Here is a 15,297-nt window from a genome sequence, read left to right as displayed (position 1 = left end):
CGAAAATAATCTTTTCTTTATTAACTTTTCTCCTGATTTCCTTTGAGGAAAGACTCCAAATTCAGTTGTCACCTGATCATAATGTCCCTAAAAGAAAAGACTGGTATTCTCAAGTTTGATTACAGTAAATGGGGTTAGTAAATCAATCCGGTGGAAGAAAAAGGGCAACCACTCGTTTTTCTTCCCAAGCTACCAGCTTGATTTTATAAAATAAAAGATGAAGAGTTCAGAATTAGATTATGGTGATGCTTCTTTTCAATCCAATTTCTAAAGGACCATGATTTGATTGCTGTCTAGAATTGGGGCCCACCTGCTGAATTCTTTAAATGGCAGCCATGGCTGAATTTTGTGGAAATAATGCATTGCATTTTATAGAATATGGCCTCTACCGACTAATGTTACTTCAATGCTGTTCAGGCTTTATGAATCTTCTGCCAAGTTTAAACAGGGTAGTGCTAAGAAAAGAAAGAGACACTGGGGAAGAGGAAGTGAAATTAACTGAATAAATCCTAATTTGGAAGGGAGAAAAATGACAAATGGAAGAAAAATGCAAATGGCAGAGGCAAATAGTTTCCTCTAATGTCTCTGTCTCTTGATAATATTTTAGAACCGAGGTTATATATGGGCAGCTAAAGCTGAAAGATGAGTAATAAAAATATCTTGAATCCTACTGGAATATCATGTTCTACATTATTTTTCTTCCATTCTTGGAGAGACAAAGAAAAATTACACTGTGAATTAATTGCCACAAAAGAAAACAGGTACTGTTACAGATAAGTAGAAAATGTATAATCACATTCGCTCCAAGCTACCTTCTCTTCCTCACCCATCCCTAAGCAACTCCTCATTTTTCAAGGGAGAATCCTTTTTTGGGTGATGGGGGAGATAGTGCCTACAATCCTTAGCAATGATTTCCTGACTGCTGAGTAGCATTAGTCATGCATCCTTCTCACGCCCATAAATGGAGGACAAGCCCACACTGATGCTATCAGACGAATTTAAACAAGGCATGTTCTGAGAGAACCCTGAGAGCCAGACTGACAACACTCCTGCAGCAAACCCATCTTCAACAGAGCACGTTTTGTTTCTTCTTATGCCTGGGTGCACACAGCTAATAGATGCGCAGGTCAACTTGGGATGGCTGTGTGTACCCAGGGCGTGGAGCAGGCCTACTATTGTGGTGTTAAGCTGGGCTTGTACTGTGAGGGAAGATTGAGGTCCATATGCTTAGTGTTAAGGAGAGTGTATTTCTTTTGATTAATTGTTTCCTCATCATCTTAGAGCAGTCATTCGTTGATTCATTCATTCACCTTTCAATCATCCAGGTACCTACATGAGGGCCGGGTATGGGGCTTCAGGTGGGGCAACCCCTATGAGAGAACAGTTCAGTGATTTTTACCATTCAGCCAAGCCAACACAATCTCAGCTAATTTTTTTTTCCTTTTTGTGAGGAAGATTAGCCCTGAGCTAACATCTGTGCCAATCTTCCTCTATTTTTTGTATGTGGGATGCCTCCACAGCATGGCTGATGAGCCAAGTATGTCCGCACCCGTGACCCGAACTGGTGAACCCTGGCCGCCAAGCTGAGCGGGTGGAACTTTAACCACTCAGCCATGGGACCAGCCCCTCAGGTAATTTTCAAGCAGAGTTTATGAGAAGAAAATCACCTTAAATTTTTACTGCCTTAACCCACTCTTACTTATGTCATAGGAAGGTAGCATGGTGTGGTAGAAGGGGGGATGGACCAATCATTGGAAATCCTAGGTTTAAGTTCCGGTTCCACCACAAAGGGAACGCATGGCTGTGGATAACTCATTGAACCTCTCTGGGCCTCACTTTCCTTTTTTGAAAAAATGAGGGGGTTGGACTTGAGATTCCTTCCATCTCTAAAATTCTTTTATTCTATATGGCAACACATTCCACAAAGTTTCCTTTGTGACCAGAATTAGTCTGTGATTTCCTAGCTCACATTTCCCTTTTGCCCTCCTTGACTGTTAAACCAAATATGAACAAGAAGCAATAACATTTGGTCACAGCCAACAAATTGCCCTTCCACAGAATGACCTTTGGCGGTCAGGCCACCCATTGCAGTATCTAAATCCAAAGGCAAGGGTATGACCAACTTGTGAGCTGGCGGGCTGCCATCCAGAAGGATGGAAATGGTTGTAGGCAGCCAAAATTCTTGGCTGGTACATTCTTAATAAACATAGAAAATAAGAACAGCATTTTCCACTTGGATTGCTTAATTTGGTACCCATACCACTGGAACATTTGCTGTTAGGATAAAGATGATGTGATATATCACTTATTTAGTGCAGGATGGATTAACTTTCACGAATGAGAAGTAGGTTATGGAGTCATCTGTAAGGAATTCTTATCCTTGCCTCTTGTCTCTGGCAGGAGATAGTTTGAGTCATTACAGCAAACTCTCCACCCCTTTTGGCCCTTTGTAAGAGTTTTCCCTGAAACACAAGCTCTGCTGGATTTACTGTATTGCTATGAATGGACTAAGGCAAATTGGTGTGAATTCTTTGCGGTCGAATATGTCTTATTAACACTTTTCCAAGATGGTTCCATATGTCCTTATTACTTTTCCAAGAAAAAAGCCTCCACAGCAAATGTTCTTTGATTAATTTGGAAAATAATATTTGAGGTGCCTGTGTTTTACTTACATAAATGACAGTGTTTATGACAAGACAATGAACCTCCTAGTTAGTAGCTATGATTTTTAATCATGCCTATTGCACTAACTCATCCAGTTCTTCAGCTCTTATATTCCGTCTTTACTTGTAAGATGGCAACAAGGCCATTTGACTGGCAAGGGTGTTTTGTCTCTAGTGCTTGGAGATCCTTGAGTAAAATACTCTCTGTGACGGTGAGCTGTAATTAGATATGTGGGTGGAAATTAGTGTTCTTCAAGTACACCATGTTTAAGCAGAGGTACTGTGCTTTTTACTACCTGAGGCCACCCTGGTCCTGTGCCATAGCTCCAGGTCACTTGCTCCCACAGGGCTGTGGGTTTGAGACTTCAGGTTCCAAAAAGAAAATAACTGGGTATTGAGTCTGAAACCGGGGAGCTTTTTATAGTTAAACTGGGCCACACCGTTCTATTACAGACAAGTCAGGCATTGACCAAATATGACTATAACTTGTCCACTTTTGTTTTGGAAGTGTAAATGATCTCAACTGTCGCAACCATACGTAATTCGAATTGTACTTCCATCTTAAAATAAAACAGCCAAACTTATGAATAGATTCCTGGAGTCACAGTCGGTCCTCCATTTTGGATTAGATCCTCTAGTAATAGCAGCCCAGAAGCAACAGACCTTTTCCATCCTAGTCATCTTTTATAGAGAAAATACATCCCCTACCTCGAGACTACAGGAGGCCTGCAATTTGTCCAGTTTAAATTTTTATTTGATTATTGGATTTGCTTCTGGATACCGAAAAACTCCCCCAACTCTAAATTCTGGCTTCCTCGATGACCCCCGTACGCCCCCACCCCCCAGTGAGTTTGCTTCGCCAGCATTTCACAATTACCTTTTAAAGGAGGTGATTTCAAGACCGTGTGAATGACGGAAAATTTAAAACCATCATTAGTTCGCAGCCCTCCCCGCCCGCCGGCCGGAATTCCCTTTTTGCTAATGACGAGAGAAAGCGGCTTCACTGGCTGCGTTTCTCTCCTCCACTCCCGCGGCTGCACACGTTTGAGCGCGCGTCTCCCGGCGACTGCGTTTCCCCGCGAGCTGGCTGCGTTCGTTTGGGGATGAAGTCATCCCTAAACATAGCGTGTGCATATCTGCTCGTTAAATCGGTCCAGCAAGCTGGGATTCCTGGGGAAGAACGGGAGCGCAGCGAACAATGATGACCATATTTTACATTTGCACGCCACCCCCTCCCCCCTTCCCGGAGGACTCGCTGGGAGCCGCCGCGCGGCGGGGGCGGGCGGTGGGGCCGGCCGGGATGCCCACCGACTCGCGGTCCCGGGCCTGAGACAGCAACAGGGCGAGCTGAGGACAAGCCCCGCGCGAGGGCACCCGGCCGCCAGCAGCTCCGGAGTCCCCCGGCCCGGCCCGGCCCCGTGCCCAGTCACGCATCCCGCTCGCCGCCTCCCGCTCCCCACGCCGGTGCCCGCGCGTCCCGCGCCCGGGAGGTCCCGCGGGTCCCCGTGCGGGAGGCCCGGGAGCTCCCCCAGCTTCAGGGGAGCGGGAGGCGACGGGGAGGGGGCCGACGGTCACGGACAACCCGGGGCGAGGACCCCCCGCGGGCAGCGGGCCGGGGGTACGGGGGGCGCCCAGATCCCAGGGGGCTGGAGGGGGCGGGGCGGGGAGGCAACAAAGAGCTTGCACGGCCCCGCCGCCGCCGCCGCCGCGCCCCGCCCCGCTCTCCGCAGTCCGGCGGGGGCCCGGGCCGCCCGCGGGGGGTGCGCGCCCGCCCCCGCCTCCCCTCCCCCCGCACCGCCCCCTCGGCCCCGGGGGAGGCGGGAGGAGGGCGGCGCCTGCGTGCTCCTCCGCGCGCCCCGCCTCCTCCGGGCTCCGCGCGGCGCTCCGGCTCTCCGCCCGGCTCTGCTCCGGCTGCCGCAGCTGCCGCTTGCACACGGCCTCGGGCGGGCGCGGCGGCGCGGGCCTGCGGAGCGGCGGCGGCGCGGGCCGGCGGCACCCCCGAGGGCGGCCGAGGAGCTCCGGGCGGCGGCGGCGGCGGACTCGCTCGGCCGGCTGTGCGCGCCCTCCCCGGCCCTGGTCTCGCCCGCTCGGCCGTTAGGGCCGGCGCCGCGGCTTTGTGCGCGGGCATGGTGTAGCCCCAGCCGCCGCGCGGAGGAGCCGGCGCGTGGCTCCGTCTCCGGCTGCGTCCCCGCCCCCGGAGGAGCGACCCCCTCGGCTCGGCGTCTCCCGGCTGCTGGGGACCCCTCGGCGCCGCCGGCACCATGAGGTGAGGGGCGCGCGGGGCGGGGGCCGGCGGGCCATTGTGCCGCGATCCCCGCGTTCCCCGACCCCGCCTTCCCCCGCCCGGCCCGGCGCGGCGCCCCGGCTCAGCGAGCTCTTCTCCCCCTCCCCCTTTTGTCCCTTCCAGTTTCTCTTTCTTTCTTGTCCCCCTCCCCTGGCAGCCCCTCTTATGGGGGGGCTCTCTTTTCGACGGTCTCCCAATTTTCCTCAACTGCTCTCCTTTCGTCCTGGATTTCCCTTCCGAAATTTCGTTTGCTCCTGGCTCCCTCCCCCCCAACCTTGGCGAGCCAAACCTGGGAGATGGGGAGGGGTTCGAGAATGGAAGCGTGCATGTTGCTGGGAAACAGGTATTTTTCTGGAGATCTGTGAAAATGTCGTGCGCTTTTATGACAAAACTCTGGCGTTTCATGAAAAAAGGAAGAAAAGTTTGAAAGATCTGAAATCTGTGCGGGTCATCGAGTGCTCTGGGAGTGGGAGGGGAGGGAGCTCTGAAAGGTGAAATTTCACGATGGTGGGGGAAGGGAAAGGATTTATTAGGTTTATATTTGGGGGGACAATGAAAGGGTGGGATAAGTAAGTTGTTTGGGGTGTGTAGACGGGGGCGGGGGCGGGATGTGTTTGGAAAACCCTTTTCTCTCCTTCCTCTGTTGCAGCCCTCTGTTGCATTGCAGCATCTGGCTTTCCCCTTTCCTCTGTAATCAATAAAACAGAAGCTAAATTATCTTTTCAGTCCCAAAGAAAAGGATTGAATGTACTGTCGTAAAATATTTTTTTAATTGATACGCTGGAACATATGGTGTGATATTTTTCTTTGTCGTTTCTCCAATTGTGTAAGAGAATAAACCATGATGTGGTGTGTCATTCATTGGGAATTTTTTTCAGCCTTCCCTAAGCCTGTTTTGTGTCCATAACCTTCTCTTTTCGGATTGGTGCAAGACTTCGTGAGAACTGGGACTCGGGAGACGGAAGGCTGGTCCGTTCTGCGGTATCATCCTTGTGGGCCTTCCTTTTAGGTTAAACAATTGTAAATAAAGTAAATTACTCCATTTCTGTCTCCTGGAAGAGATAGTCTTACACTTACTTCTTTTGTATTTGAATCTCCTTTGTGTTAAAGATTAATGGCCAACTATTGCCAAGACCTTTATAATATAGCACAATGAGATTTGAATGATATAATCTTCAAATTCCTTCGCTTTGGCGAGAAAGTGTCATGTCATTGGAATTCTTTCTCAATTTAAGTAGTTTCCATTTTAAACTTCAAGGTTTTTTTTTTTTCCTAACAAGGTTAAGCACTTTCCCATTTTGTTGATTTATGTATTTTTTTTGTTATGTAGCTGTGTGGGATTTTCACTTCAGCTTACTGTGAATTTGCATTATGTTTTTCTCTGATTCCAAGTTACAGACCTTTATTTTGATGGCCTAAAAAAACTGTGTTCAATGCTGTTTCTCTAAGTGACCCTTTTCCTTGGTGATTTCACACAAGTTACTTTCAATGTAGTGGATCAGTTTAAAATGTAATTATGGCATACAAAAACCATAATCTTTGTAAAATATGGCTTGAAAAACTTAAGCCAAGTGTTTGAGCATGGTTTTTTATTGTTACTAATGTCCTTGAAAACTCAGAAGATAGAATAAAACATTCGTAGTGTTATATCTTGTAATATTATGTATTGTGGATTTCTGCTTTAAAGATTTAATGCTATATAGGGGTCTTGCAGACCAGAAATTACCAGTTTTTTCCAAACTTCGGGTAAATTTATCTCAACACTGAGAAATGTAAAACCGTGAAAGTGGGATATTTTTAAATGAAATGATAGTAAAGTTGTCTGATTCAGAGGTGACGAACCAAAGAAAAAAGTAGTTTTGGGTATTCACTGAAGTTTGATCACTATCATGTATAGTTGTCAGTCTGTCACAGGCATATTATGTCTTCACTTAAATCTTCACTGAAAAGTTCCTTTTCTAATGAAAAGTAGCTTGTGATTTTTAAGGTATTTTCCTGCTCTATTCCTTCTTAAACCCTGGGAGGGAGGAGTCACACTGATGCTTCCCAGCAACGTAAATGCAGAATGAGGCCCACGGGTCTGCAAAGTTCGTTCAAGTAGTCTGCAGTAATTCTTTGTAGGCTAATTTTGAATAATTTAAGAGCAGAAAAGAGGATCAGCTTCTCACTCTGGAAGGCATCGGGTCATCTGGGAGGTGGCGTGTGCAGCTCGTGCATGCCAGTTCCTGAGACACCTGTAAAAGCAGGGTGGTCTCCTGGGGGGTAAAAGGTTCTTGTGCTGGTTGCAAAAAGCTTTGGGATATTTTGGTGCTTAAGAAAAGGCATTTCAGGTTATATTAATATTTGACTTAGTCTTGATGCTTTCAAGTACTGTAGGATATAAATGTTATACAATTAAACTGAGTCTTTTAGTTATCTTAAGGAGTAGTTCTCATGTCTTCAAGGCCGTCCAGAAAGAGGAATTTCCACTTAAGTTAGTCCAAATTCTGAGGCGAGGATATGATGAATATGTTGCGGTTTAAGTATTTGCGATAAGGTCTCTCAGATGACTTTAATTTTAGGCGTAGCATGCTCATTGTGCTATAGTGTAATAATCCCTATGCAGAGGGAACTGAATAATACTTTACATTCCTGAAACAATCTTCAGGGCATTCTACACATGTAAAAAGCTGTATGTAGAATTGCTTGCTAATACTTGGCTTAAAGATGAGAATTAAAAAAATGAAAAAGTGTATTTCTTATACGAGACAGTGAAAGGGCTGACTCACAAAAAATTGGTAGTTTTATTAGTGTAATGTCCAACTTTTTGGTTCTATTCTTTTCATTTATGTAAATTTTCAAAAGTATATGATGATTTGTGATTGAGGTGGGTGTATATATATGTAATATTATAGAGTGTATACCTTTTAAATAGTTGCTTTTTTTTTTTTTTTTTACTAGTTGGTTAGTTACTTAAGATCTTTTTTTATAGAAAGAGGAGCTTATCTGATCTAAAATAGTTGCATGTAGCCTAGTGGCTAAGAAGAGCTCAGAAGATTTTGGATTGACATTCTTGGGTGGATATTAAATATCCAGGTTCCACTCACCACTCTGTGGCTTTCTCATGTAAAAAGGGGTCGTGAGGTTGTGGGGATTCGTCCAAGCCACTTACTAGCTGGATGACCTTGACCTAATCACATTATTTCACAGGTCCATATTTCAAACTATGTAAATATAGGGATAATTCTTTCCTGGGTAGTGAGGGTCAAATGGTAATGGAAGAGAGGGTGCTTTGTATCCTTGTAAGCGTTACGCGGTTATGTTACCCTTGTTTCAAGGCTTAGTGCTCTCTTTAGACTAGTTACGTAAAACTTTTGGGTAGTTTGCTTCACCTTTCTGGGCCTTTTATCTGGTTCAAGGATGGCGAGTAGGTTACGTTTTGCTCATCTGCCTCCATAAAGGAAGCCATAGGCCTGAGTCTGAAGAAGCTGAGACGGGCTGTTGAGGACGGGACATTGTAGACATCACTCATTCATAGGGTGGCCAGGAGTCGGAGCTGACTGGACAGCATGTGACAGCAAGCTCCAGCTGGTAGTGGCCGCCATGTTGGTAAGGACATGGATGCATTTCTGGGCTTGGTGGGAAAGCGTGCTCTGATTTGTAATGTTTGATTGGGATGTGGGTCCCAGAGAGGGGCAGTGGAGAGTGTTTCCTGGAATGCTACTTATTTACCCATCTCTGATCTCGTCCAGTCTTCCTGTTTTATAGATGAGGAAACCCATCTTTAATTTCCTTTCTGTGTGTATATTTAGAGTCTTGGTAAGACTTGTGATTTTGTTACTTTCATCTATGGTAATGCTAAGTTTAATATATATTTTAGAGTCAGGTCCTGTCAAAGCCCAGAAGATCCAGGTTTTATATGCTGGCTCGTTAATTGAGCAAACTGGTAAAAATGGAGATAATTCTATTATTTCACAAGATTGTTGTGTCAAGAGAGATATCTATGAATGGATACAACTAGTAGTCTCTGTTCCCATGTGGCTTCATTTCTACTTATGGCTGTTGGATGTGTGACTTTCCCACAGAGGTTCTTTTTAGGGACAGGAGCCAAATTTGCATTTTTTTGGAATGTCAGTGCCTTGTAATTAGGCGTTGTTTGGCATTGTAGGTATTTATTAAGTGAATAAATGTTGAATTAGTGAGGCTTAATGGAGAAAATCTCCTGAAATTTATGCAGTATTCAAGGTTTCGGATACCTTCTTGGCCCAGTTGGAATAAGCAAAATGACTCGGCAGGCCCCATTTGGCTGTTATGGAGGAAATTACCTACTGGACTGATGATTTTGGTTACACCCAGCTTAAATCTGGGGTGATTGTATAACTTGTAGAGCGCCCAGTCTCTCTCATAAGTGTAAGGAGGATTTGGAAACATGTGATTTCCATTTTTATGTGGTTGTGGGGGAGGGAGAGAATCTTAGAGTCTACCTGTGCCAACTTAAAATCTCCTTTTCCTTTACCCACCTCCCCTTTCTTTGAAATCGGTGGATGGACTTGAGTGGAAGTAAAAGTTCAGAAACTGAACTGAGGCTGTACCTCAGTGGATGCTTCCCCAAATAAGGGCATATGAAGTTTACTGGAATAGAAAGCAGGAAGGGAATTCCTTGTTAGACCTTCTGGGAAGTAGTCTGATCTATTTACCTCCCAGCTATTCCTGTGTTCCTATGCACTCTGCGTATTTCTTTGCTGTTGCATTTATTACATTGTTTTATAATTATCTGGATCTGTCTGTCCCTCTTCATTGTAATTCCTTGAGGGCAGGGACTACGTTTTTATATTCATGGTACCAGCAAAATATTTGGCAAACAGTGGGTTCTCATATAAATTTCTGACTTTGACTGGAGCGTTCTTTTCCAGAATCTGTTCACTGACAATCACAGCCACCATTTTTGGAGCACCTGTAATGTTCTAGAAGCTCTGCTGGGTACTGTAGGGTGTGATATAGTATTTCGCATATAGTAAATATTAAAAAAGTTATTTAATTTCAACAGCCAAACAAAAACCAGCATCCTGACCAGAGCAATAGATGTAGGGTTTGTTTCTTACTCAAACAAAGCTCAGAAGTGGCCCAAAAGAGTCAGACTCAGGTTTGTCTAACTCCACAGCCCCTTGGAGGGTACCATGTTTCTGTAACTTTCTTGTTAAATCCTGAATTAATGCAGGGGCCATCCTTCTGTGCTTTAGTCTCTTTGATCATGGGACTTGTAAGTATTTTTGAGCAGCAAGTGTATGCATGTCTATTGGTTTAGCTTATTTCTGCTCCATCGAATGCCGCCTTTGTTTTGATTCTTATCAGTGTTTAAAATACCAATAATTTTTTCCCTATTTTTTTGCAATTATAAATTCTGAAGGCTGGAAGTCTGAGATCAGGGTGCCAGCATGGTTGGGTTTTGGCAGGGCTCTCTTCTGGCTTGTAGACTGCCATCTCGCTGTGTCCTCACACGGCAGAGAGAGAGAGAGAGACAGATCTCTCTGTTCCTTCTTAGAAGCTCACCAATCCTGTCAGATTAGGGCCTCACCATTATGATCTCATTTAACCTTTTTATTATTAGTTATTTAAAGATTTTGTTTTTCCTTTTTCTCCCCAAAGCCCCCCAGTGCATAGTTGTATATTTTAAGTTGTGGATCCTTCTAGTTGTGGCATGTGGGACGCTGCCTCAGCATGGCCTGATGAGCGGTGCCATGTCTGCACCCAGGATCCAAACTGGCAAAACCCTGGGCCATCGAAGTGGAGGGCGTGAACTTAACCCCTCGGCCATGGGGCCGGCCCCTCATTTAACCTTAATTACCTCCTAGAAGCTCTATTTCCAAATACAGCCACATTGGGGGTTAGGGCTTTGACATGCGGATTTTGGGGGGACGCAATTTAGTCCATAGCAGAAGATAGCCAGATTTTGTTGTCAGTGCATACCACTTTGATGGGAAAAGCTAATCTCTGTAATGCTTAGGTGAGTTATAGATAGGTTTTGTTTTAAGTAACCCTACAGGTAGAAATCATTTACTAAAGAAAATAAATGAGGGGGCTGACTTATGCAAGAAATCTCATTTTCTAGAAATTTCTCTACCATGGGAAGCTTCTTTTTTTTAAATAATTCTAATAAATTTAATTAATGGGTAACTGTTCCAAAGAATCCCTCTGATGTGAAGCAGTGTGCATACATCTGAGTGTGAAGGTTGCGTGGTATGGAGGGTACAGCTGTGAAGTCAGCCTGAGTTTGAATTCTGTTTTGACATTTACTAACTAATTGATTTTTGAGTAGGTTACACTTTTTGAGATTTGAATTCCTTCTGTAAAATGGAGATAATTTTTGCGTTACAGAATTGTTGGGAAAATTAAATCAGAAATTACATAAAACCCTGGCATAACACTTGGCACGTAAAATGGTCTTGATAAGAGGAAATCCTTTACTTCTATGGAAGTCTGACATCTCTTAAGTTTATGTTAAGAATGTGAAAAATCATGTAAAGTGGTACAGCTGCTTTAGAAAACAGTTTGGCAGTTCCTCAAAAAGTTAAACATAGAGTTACTGTGTGACCTAGCAGTTCCACTCTTAGGTAGCTGCCCAAGGGAAATGAAAACATATGTCCACACAAAAACTTGTACACAAATGCTTATAGCAGCAATATTCTCAATAGACAAAAAGTGGAAACAACCCAAATGCCCAGTGACTGGTCAGTGGATGATCAAACCGTGATCTGTCACTACAGTGGAGTGATGTTTGACCGTTGAAAGGAGTGGAGAGCTGGTGCATGCCACAGCGTGGATGGAAACAGTATGCTGAGTGAAGAAAGTCAGATGTGAAAGGCCACGTGTTGTATGGTTCCGTTGATGTGAAATGTCCACAATGGGCATATCTATAGACAGAAAGGAGACTAGTGGTTGCCGGAGTCTGGGGAGAGTGAAGGAGGAATGGAAAGTGACTGTTTTTATGAGGATAGGTGCTTGCTTTCTGGGGAGATGAAAATATTCTGGAATTAAACAGTGGTGATACTTGTATAACCTCGTGAATAGACTAAAAACCATTGAATTTTATGCTTTAAAATGGTGAATTTTATGTTACGTGAATTGTATCTCAACCTCCACTGCCCCATCCTTGGTTTGTTATTTTCACTAGAATAGATAATATCAGAAGAGGCTCTCATTTGCTTTACATTGTTTCTGACATTTTTATTACTTTGCCTTAATGTTTTAAATTGACGTCTTCTTGTTTTCTGAAGAAGAGACTGAAGACAGAGCCACTGGGCTTTTCTCTGGAGGGAACCAGGAGATGGCAGTGCCCCAGGGGCAGCACTGACCCTGGTGCCTTTGAGAGGCCTGGACAGACTTTGCAGCCCTGTTATCCTGCCAGGGTCGCAGCCATCTCTCTGGGAGCCCTGTTCTAAGTAAGGATGTCTAAGGTCGCTGATCAAGCCAACAAAGCAAATCCATCAGAATCTTCAGAAAACTGTTTACTCTGAGTGGTGATTTTTCTTGGGTCTGTTTACAATAATCTCAAATACCAAAGAAAGTTTCGTCTTTGGGGGATGAAGTGGCCTTGATGGCATTTTTAAACGGACTGAGTACTTTTCCAGTGGGTAAAGGCCTTCAGAACATCTGGTCTTGGTAACCAGCACATCTGAAGATGAAGTCAGAATGACTACCTTTAACTCTGGCTTCCAAGGTTCTCAGTCACCTTTTTTTTTGGTGTCTGCGTTATATGTGTCAACGTGGTAGGGAAGAAGCTTCATAAAGGACCCTGGACATAAGTGAAATAAGATGAGTCGCTCTTGAGGGCAGGTCTCAGAGAGTCCGTATTGCTGGTTTCACAGGGAAGTGAAGGGGTCTTTCTGTGCAGGTTTTAGTAAATATTGGTTGTATTTGAGTGTCTGCTCTGTTCTGCAACCCTGAGATGTCCCTTCTTCTCCTCTTCCAGATTCTCATCTCCTGTTAGACTGGTATTACAAGCAAAATTGTGACTGGTCAATTTTTAACAATTTACGATTTAGGAATTAGAAGTTTTCATTTAAAACTTAGAGTTTTTATTTCTCTGTAGTCTCTTTAATCTTTGTATTTGTAGCATTTTACGAGAATGAACCAATTACTGTTGTCCGAAGAAATGTCTGGTCAATGTTTTGTCTTTTACTTTTTTCCTTCTATTATAAAGCGGTACAGGTTTTGCATAGATTTTAGAAAGAATGGATGGTCTAAAGATGTTAATAACTCAAATCCAAACCGTCTAGAGTTTTGACATTTTGATGAATAGCTTTCTAGACTTTTTATAATGCGTATATACAGCCGTAAATGTGCTTGTGTGTGTGTGTATGAATGTGTTTTAAATAAAAGTGAGATCGTACTCGGTAAAGCTGCAGTTATATTATATATTTTGTAACTGGCCCCTTTCCACATAATTCTTGTCACTAAACACAGATCTGTATAATTTTACGTAGACTGCACAGTATTTTCACTATGCTTTGGATGGCCTTAATCTACTTAATCATCTCTTAGGCATGGACTGGTAGATTTTTTCCCATTATTGTGCTTATTATAAAAAACACTGCTGTGAACATCTTTGGATATATGTTTTTTGTGCACATATCTGATATTTTATATCTGCACATGTACTTAGATTTTAGGATAAATTCCCCCAAGTAAAATCAAGGAGTAGCATTTATTTCCTTCCTTTCTCTTAGTTTTCTCTGTCAGCAGGTCCTCTCAGGCCGACCTCCATTGCTTCTCTCCGTCTCACTGCCACTGCTCAAGTCCAGGCCACTGTCACTCACCTGAACAGTTAGTGTCTCCTCATTTCCATTCTTGTCCCCTGTTTTCCATGCATCAGCTAGAATGATCTTAAAGAGGAAATTAGATAATTGTTATTCCCCCTGCTAAAGCCTTCAATGGCATCTTTGTACATTTAGGATAAAACCCAAATTAATAATAAAACCAAAATTATTAAAGTCCTGGCTGATCTGGCTATATTCCTAGCTCCCAGCACCAGTGTCTGTGAGTACACAATAAGTATTTGAGAGAATAATAAATGAAATTACCAGACCAAAGGGAATTTTATCAGTTTCTGATACATATAACCAAGGTAGCAGCCCTAGGTGAGTGTGCCAGTATCTTCACGTTCTGGCCAGCTCAGGACATTATCAGCCTTTTTAATCTTTACCAATCCGATAGGCAAAAGGTGTTATCTTGTCATATTAATTTATATTTCTTGGATTACTAGTAGAGTTGAATCATTTCTTCATGTGTTTATTGTACATCTCTATTTTTGTGTGAATCAGTCTGTTCGTGTGCTTTGATTTCTTGATGGGATGTTTAGTTTTCTTGTAATGATTTATAATATGTTTTAATAAGTGACCCTTTATAAAGTGCAGACGTAGTGTGTCAGTTCTCTAATGCCGTGTAACGAACCACCTCAGGACCTAGTAAAACGTGTGTGAGTTGGTTGGGCAGTTCTTCTGCTGGTCTGCCCTGGACGCACTCATGTTTTTGTTCCTTGGTTGGGTCCATGTGGTGTGTCTGTCTCTTACTTTGTCATAGCAGCCTTCCACAAGATTGTGCCCCACTGTGCAAGCTCTTCTTAGACCTCTGCCTGTGTCCCGTCCCCTTATGTCTTCTTGGCCAGAGCAAGTCACATGGTCAAGCCTAGGGTCAGCGTGGGAGGAGACAATACACGGATGTATCAGGAGGTGTGATTCATTGGGGGCCGTGATGTAAAATCTACCACATGTATCTCCTAAATTCGTCACTTTTACGTCTGTTTGTTTTGGTATAGACGTTTTAAAATTTCTTGTCAGATCTGTCAGTCTTTACCTTTATAGCTTCTGCCTTTCTTGTCATGTGTTCCCCAACCTAAAGTTATGTGCATATTAATCTACATTTTCTTCTTTTACTTTTCTGGTTTCATTTATGTTAAAATTTAAGCCACTTGGAATTTATTTTGGTGTAAGGGGAAAGGTTAGTATCTAACTGAATATCAGATAGTCATTTGTCAGTGTCATTGTTCAATAATCCGTCCTTTCCCGTCGATTTGAAATGTCACGTTCATTGTGTAGTGAATTCCCATAAATACTTAGTTCTGTTTCTGGACTCTTTAATTATTTGTCTAAGTCTATGCTAGTACCTCACTATTTTAATTACTCAAACTTTATAACTTTTTAAATATCTAGTAAGGGAAGTTACTGTTCATTTTCTTATTTTTCAAAACCATATTTGCTATTTCATTAAATATATTCTTTTCATTTAATGTATTCTCTATTTTAATATATTCGTTTTAGATTCATTTTGTCAATTAAAACAAATCAAGATGAAATAAAAAGGAAATTTACACCC

General features: G+C 43.3%; 1 protein-coding gene across 5 annotated transcripts in view; it reads left to right on the top strand.

The window, feature by feature from the left end:
• Window positions 1-4,658: 4,658 nt before the first annotated feature.
• ENAH (ENAH actin regulator) overlaps window positions 4,659-15,297 on the top strand; it is a 145,255-nt gene continuing 134,616 nt past the window's right edge. Inside the window, exon 1 of one of the 5 annotated variants that reach the window (XM_044762828.2) lies at window positions 4,659-4,929. In XM_044762828.2, the coding sequence (XP_044618763.1) occupies window positions 4,925-4,929 (5 nt within the window). In that variant the 5' untranslated portion in view covers window positions 4,659-4,924. Of the gene's footprint in view, window positions 4,930-5,172; window positions 5,291-15,297 lie in introns of those variants that run through there. The other 4 variants (XM_070501673.1, XM_070501670.1, XM_070501669.1 and 1 more) reach the window with 4 other exon arrangements.

The sequence above is a fragment of the Equus asinus genome, chromosome 30 (genome assembly GCF_041296235.1).
Source record: "Equus asinus isolate D_3611 breed Donkey chromosome 30, EquAss-T2T_v2, whole genome shotgun sequence".
NCBI lineage: Eukaryota > Metazoa > Chordata > Mammalia > Perissodactyla > Equidae > Equus > Equus asinus.
The sequence above is the reverse complement of the archived record's forward strand: the minus strand, read 5'-3'. Positions and strand labels throughout refer to the sequence as shown.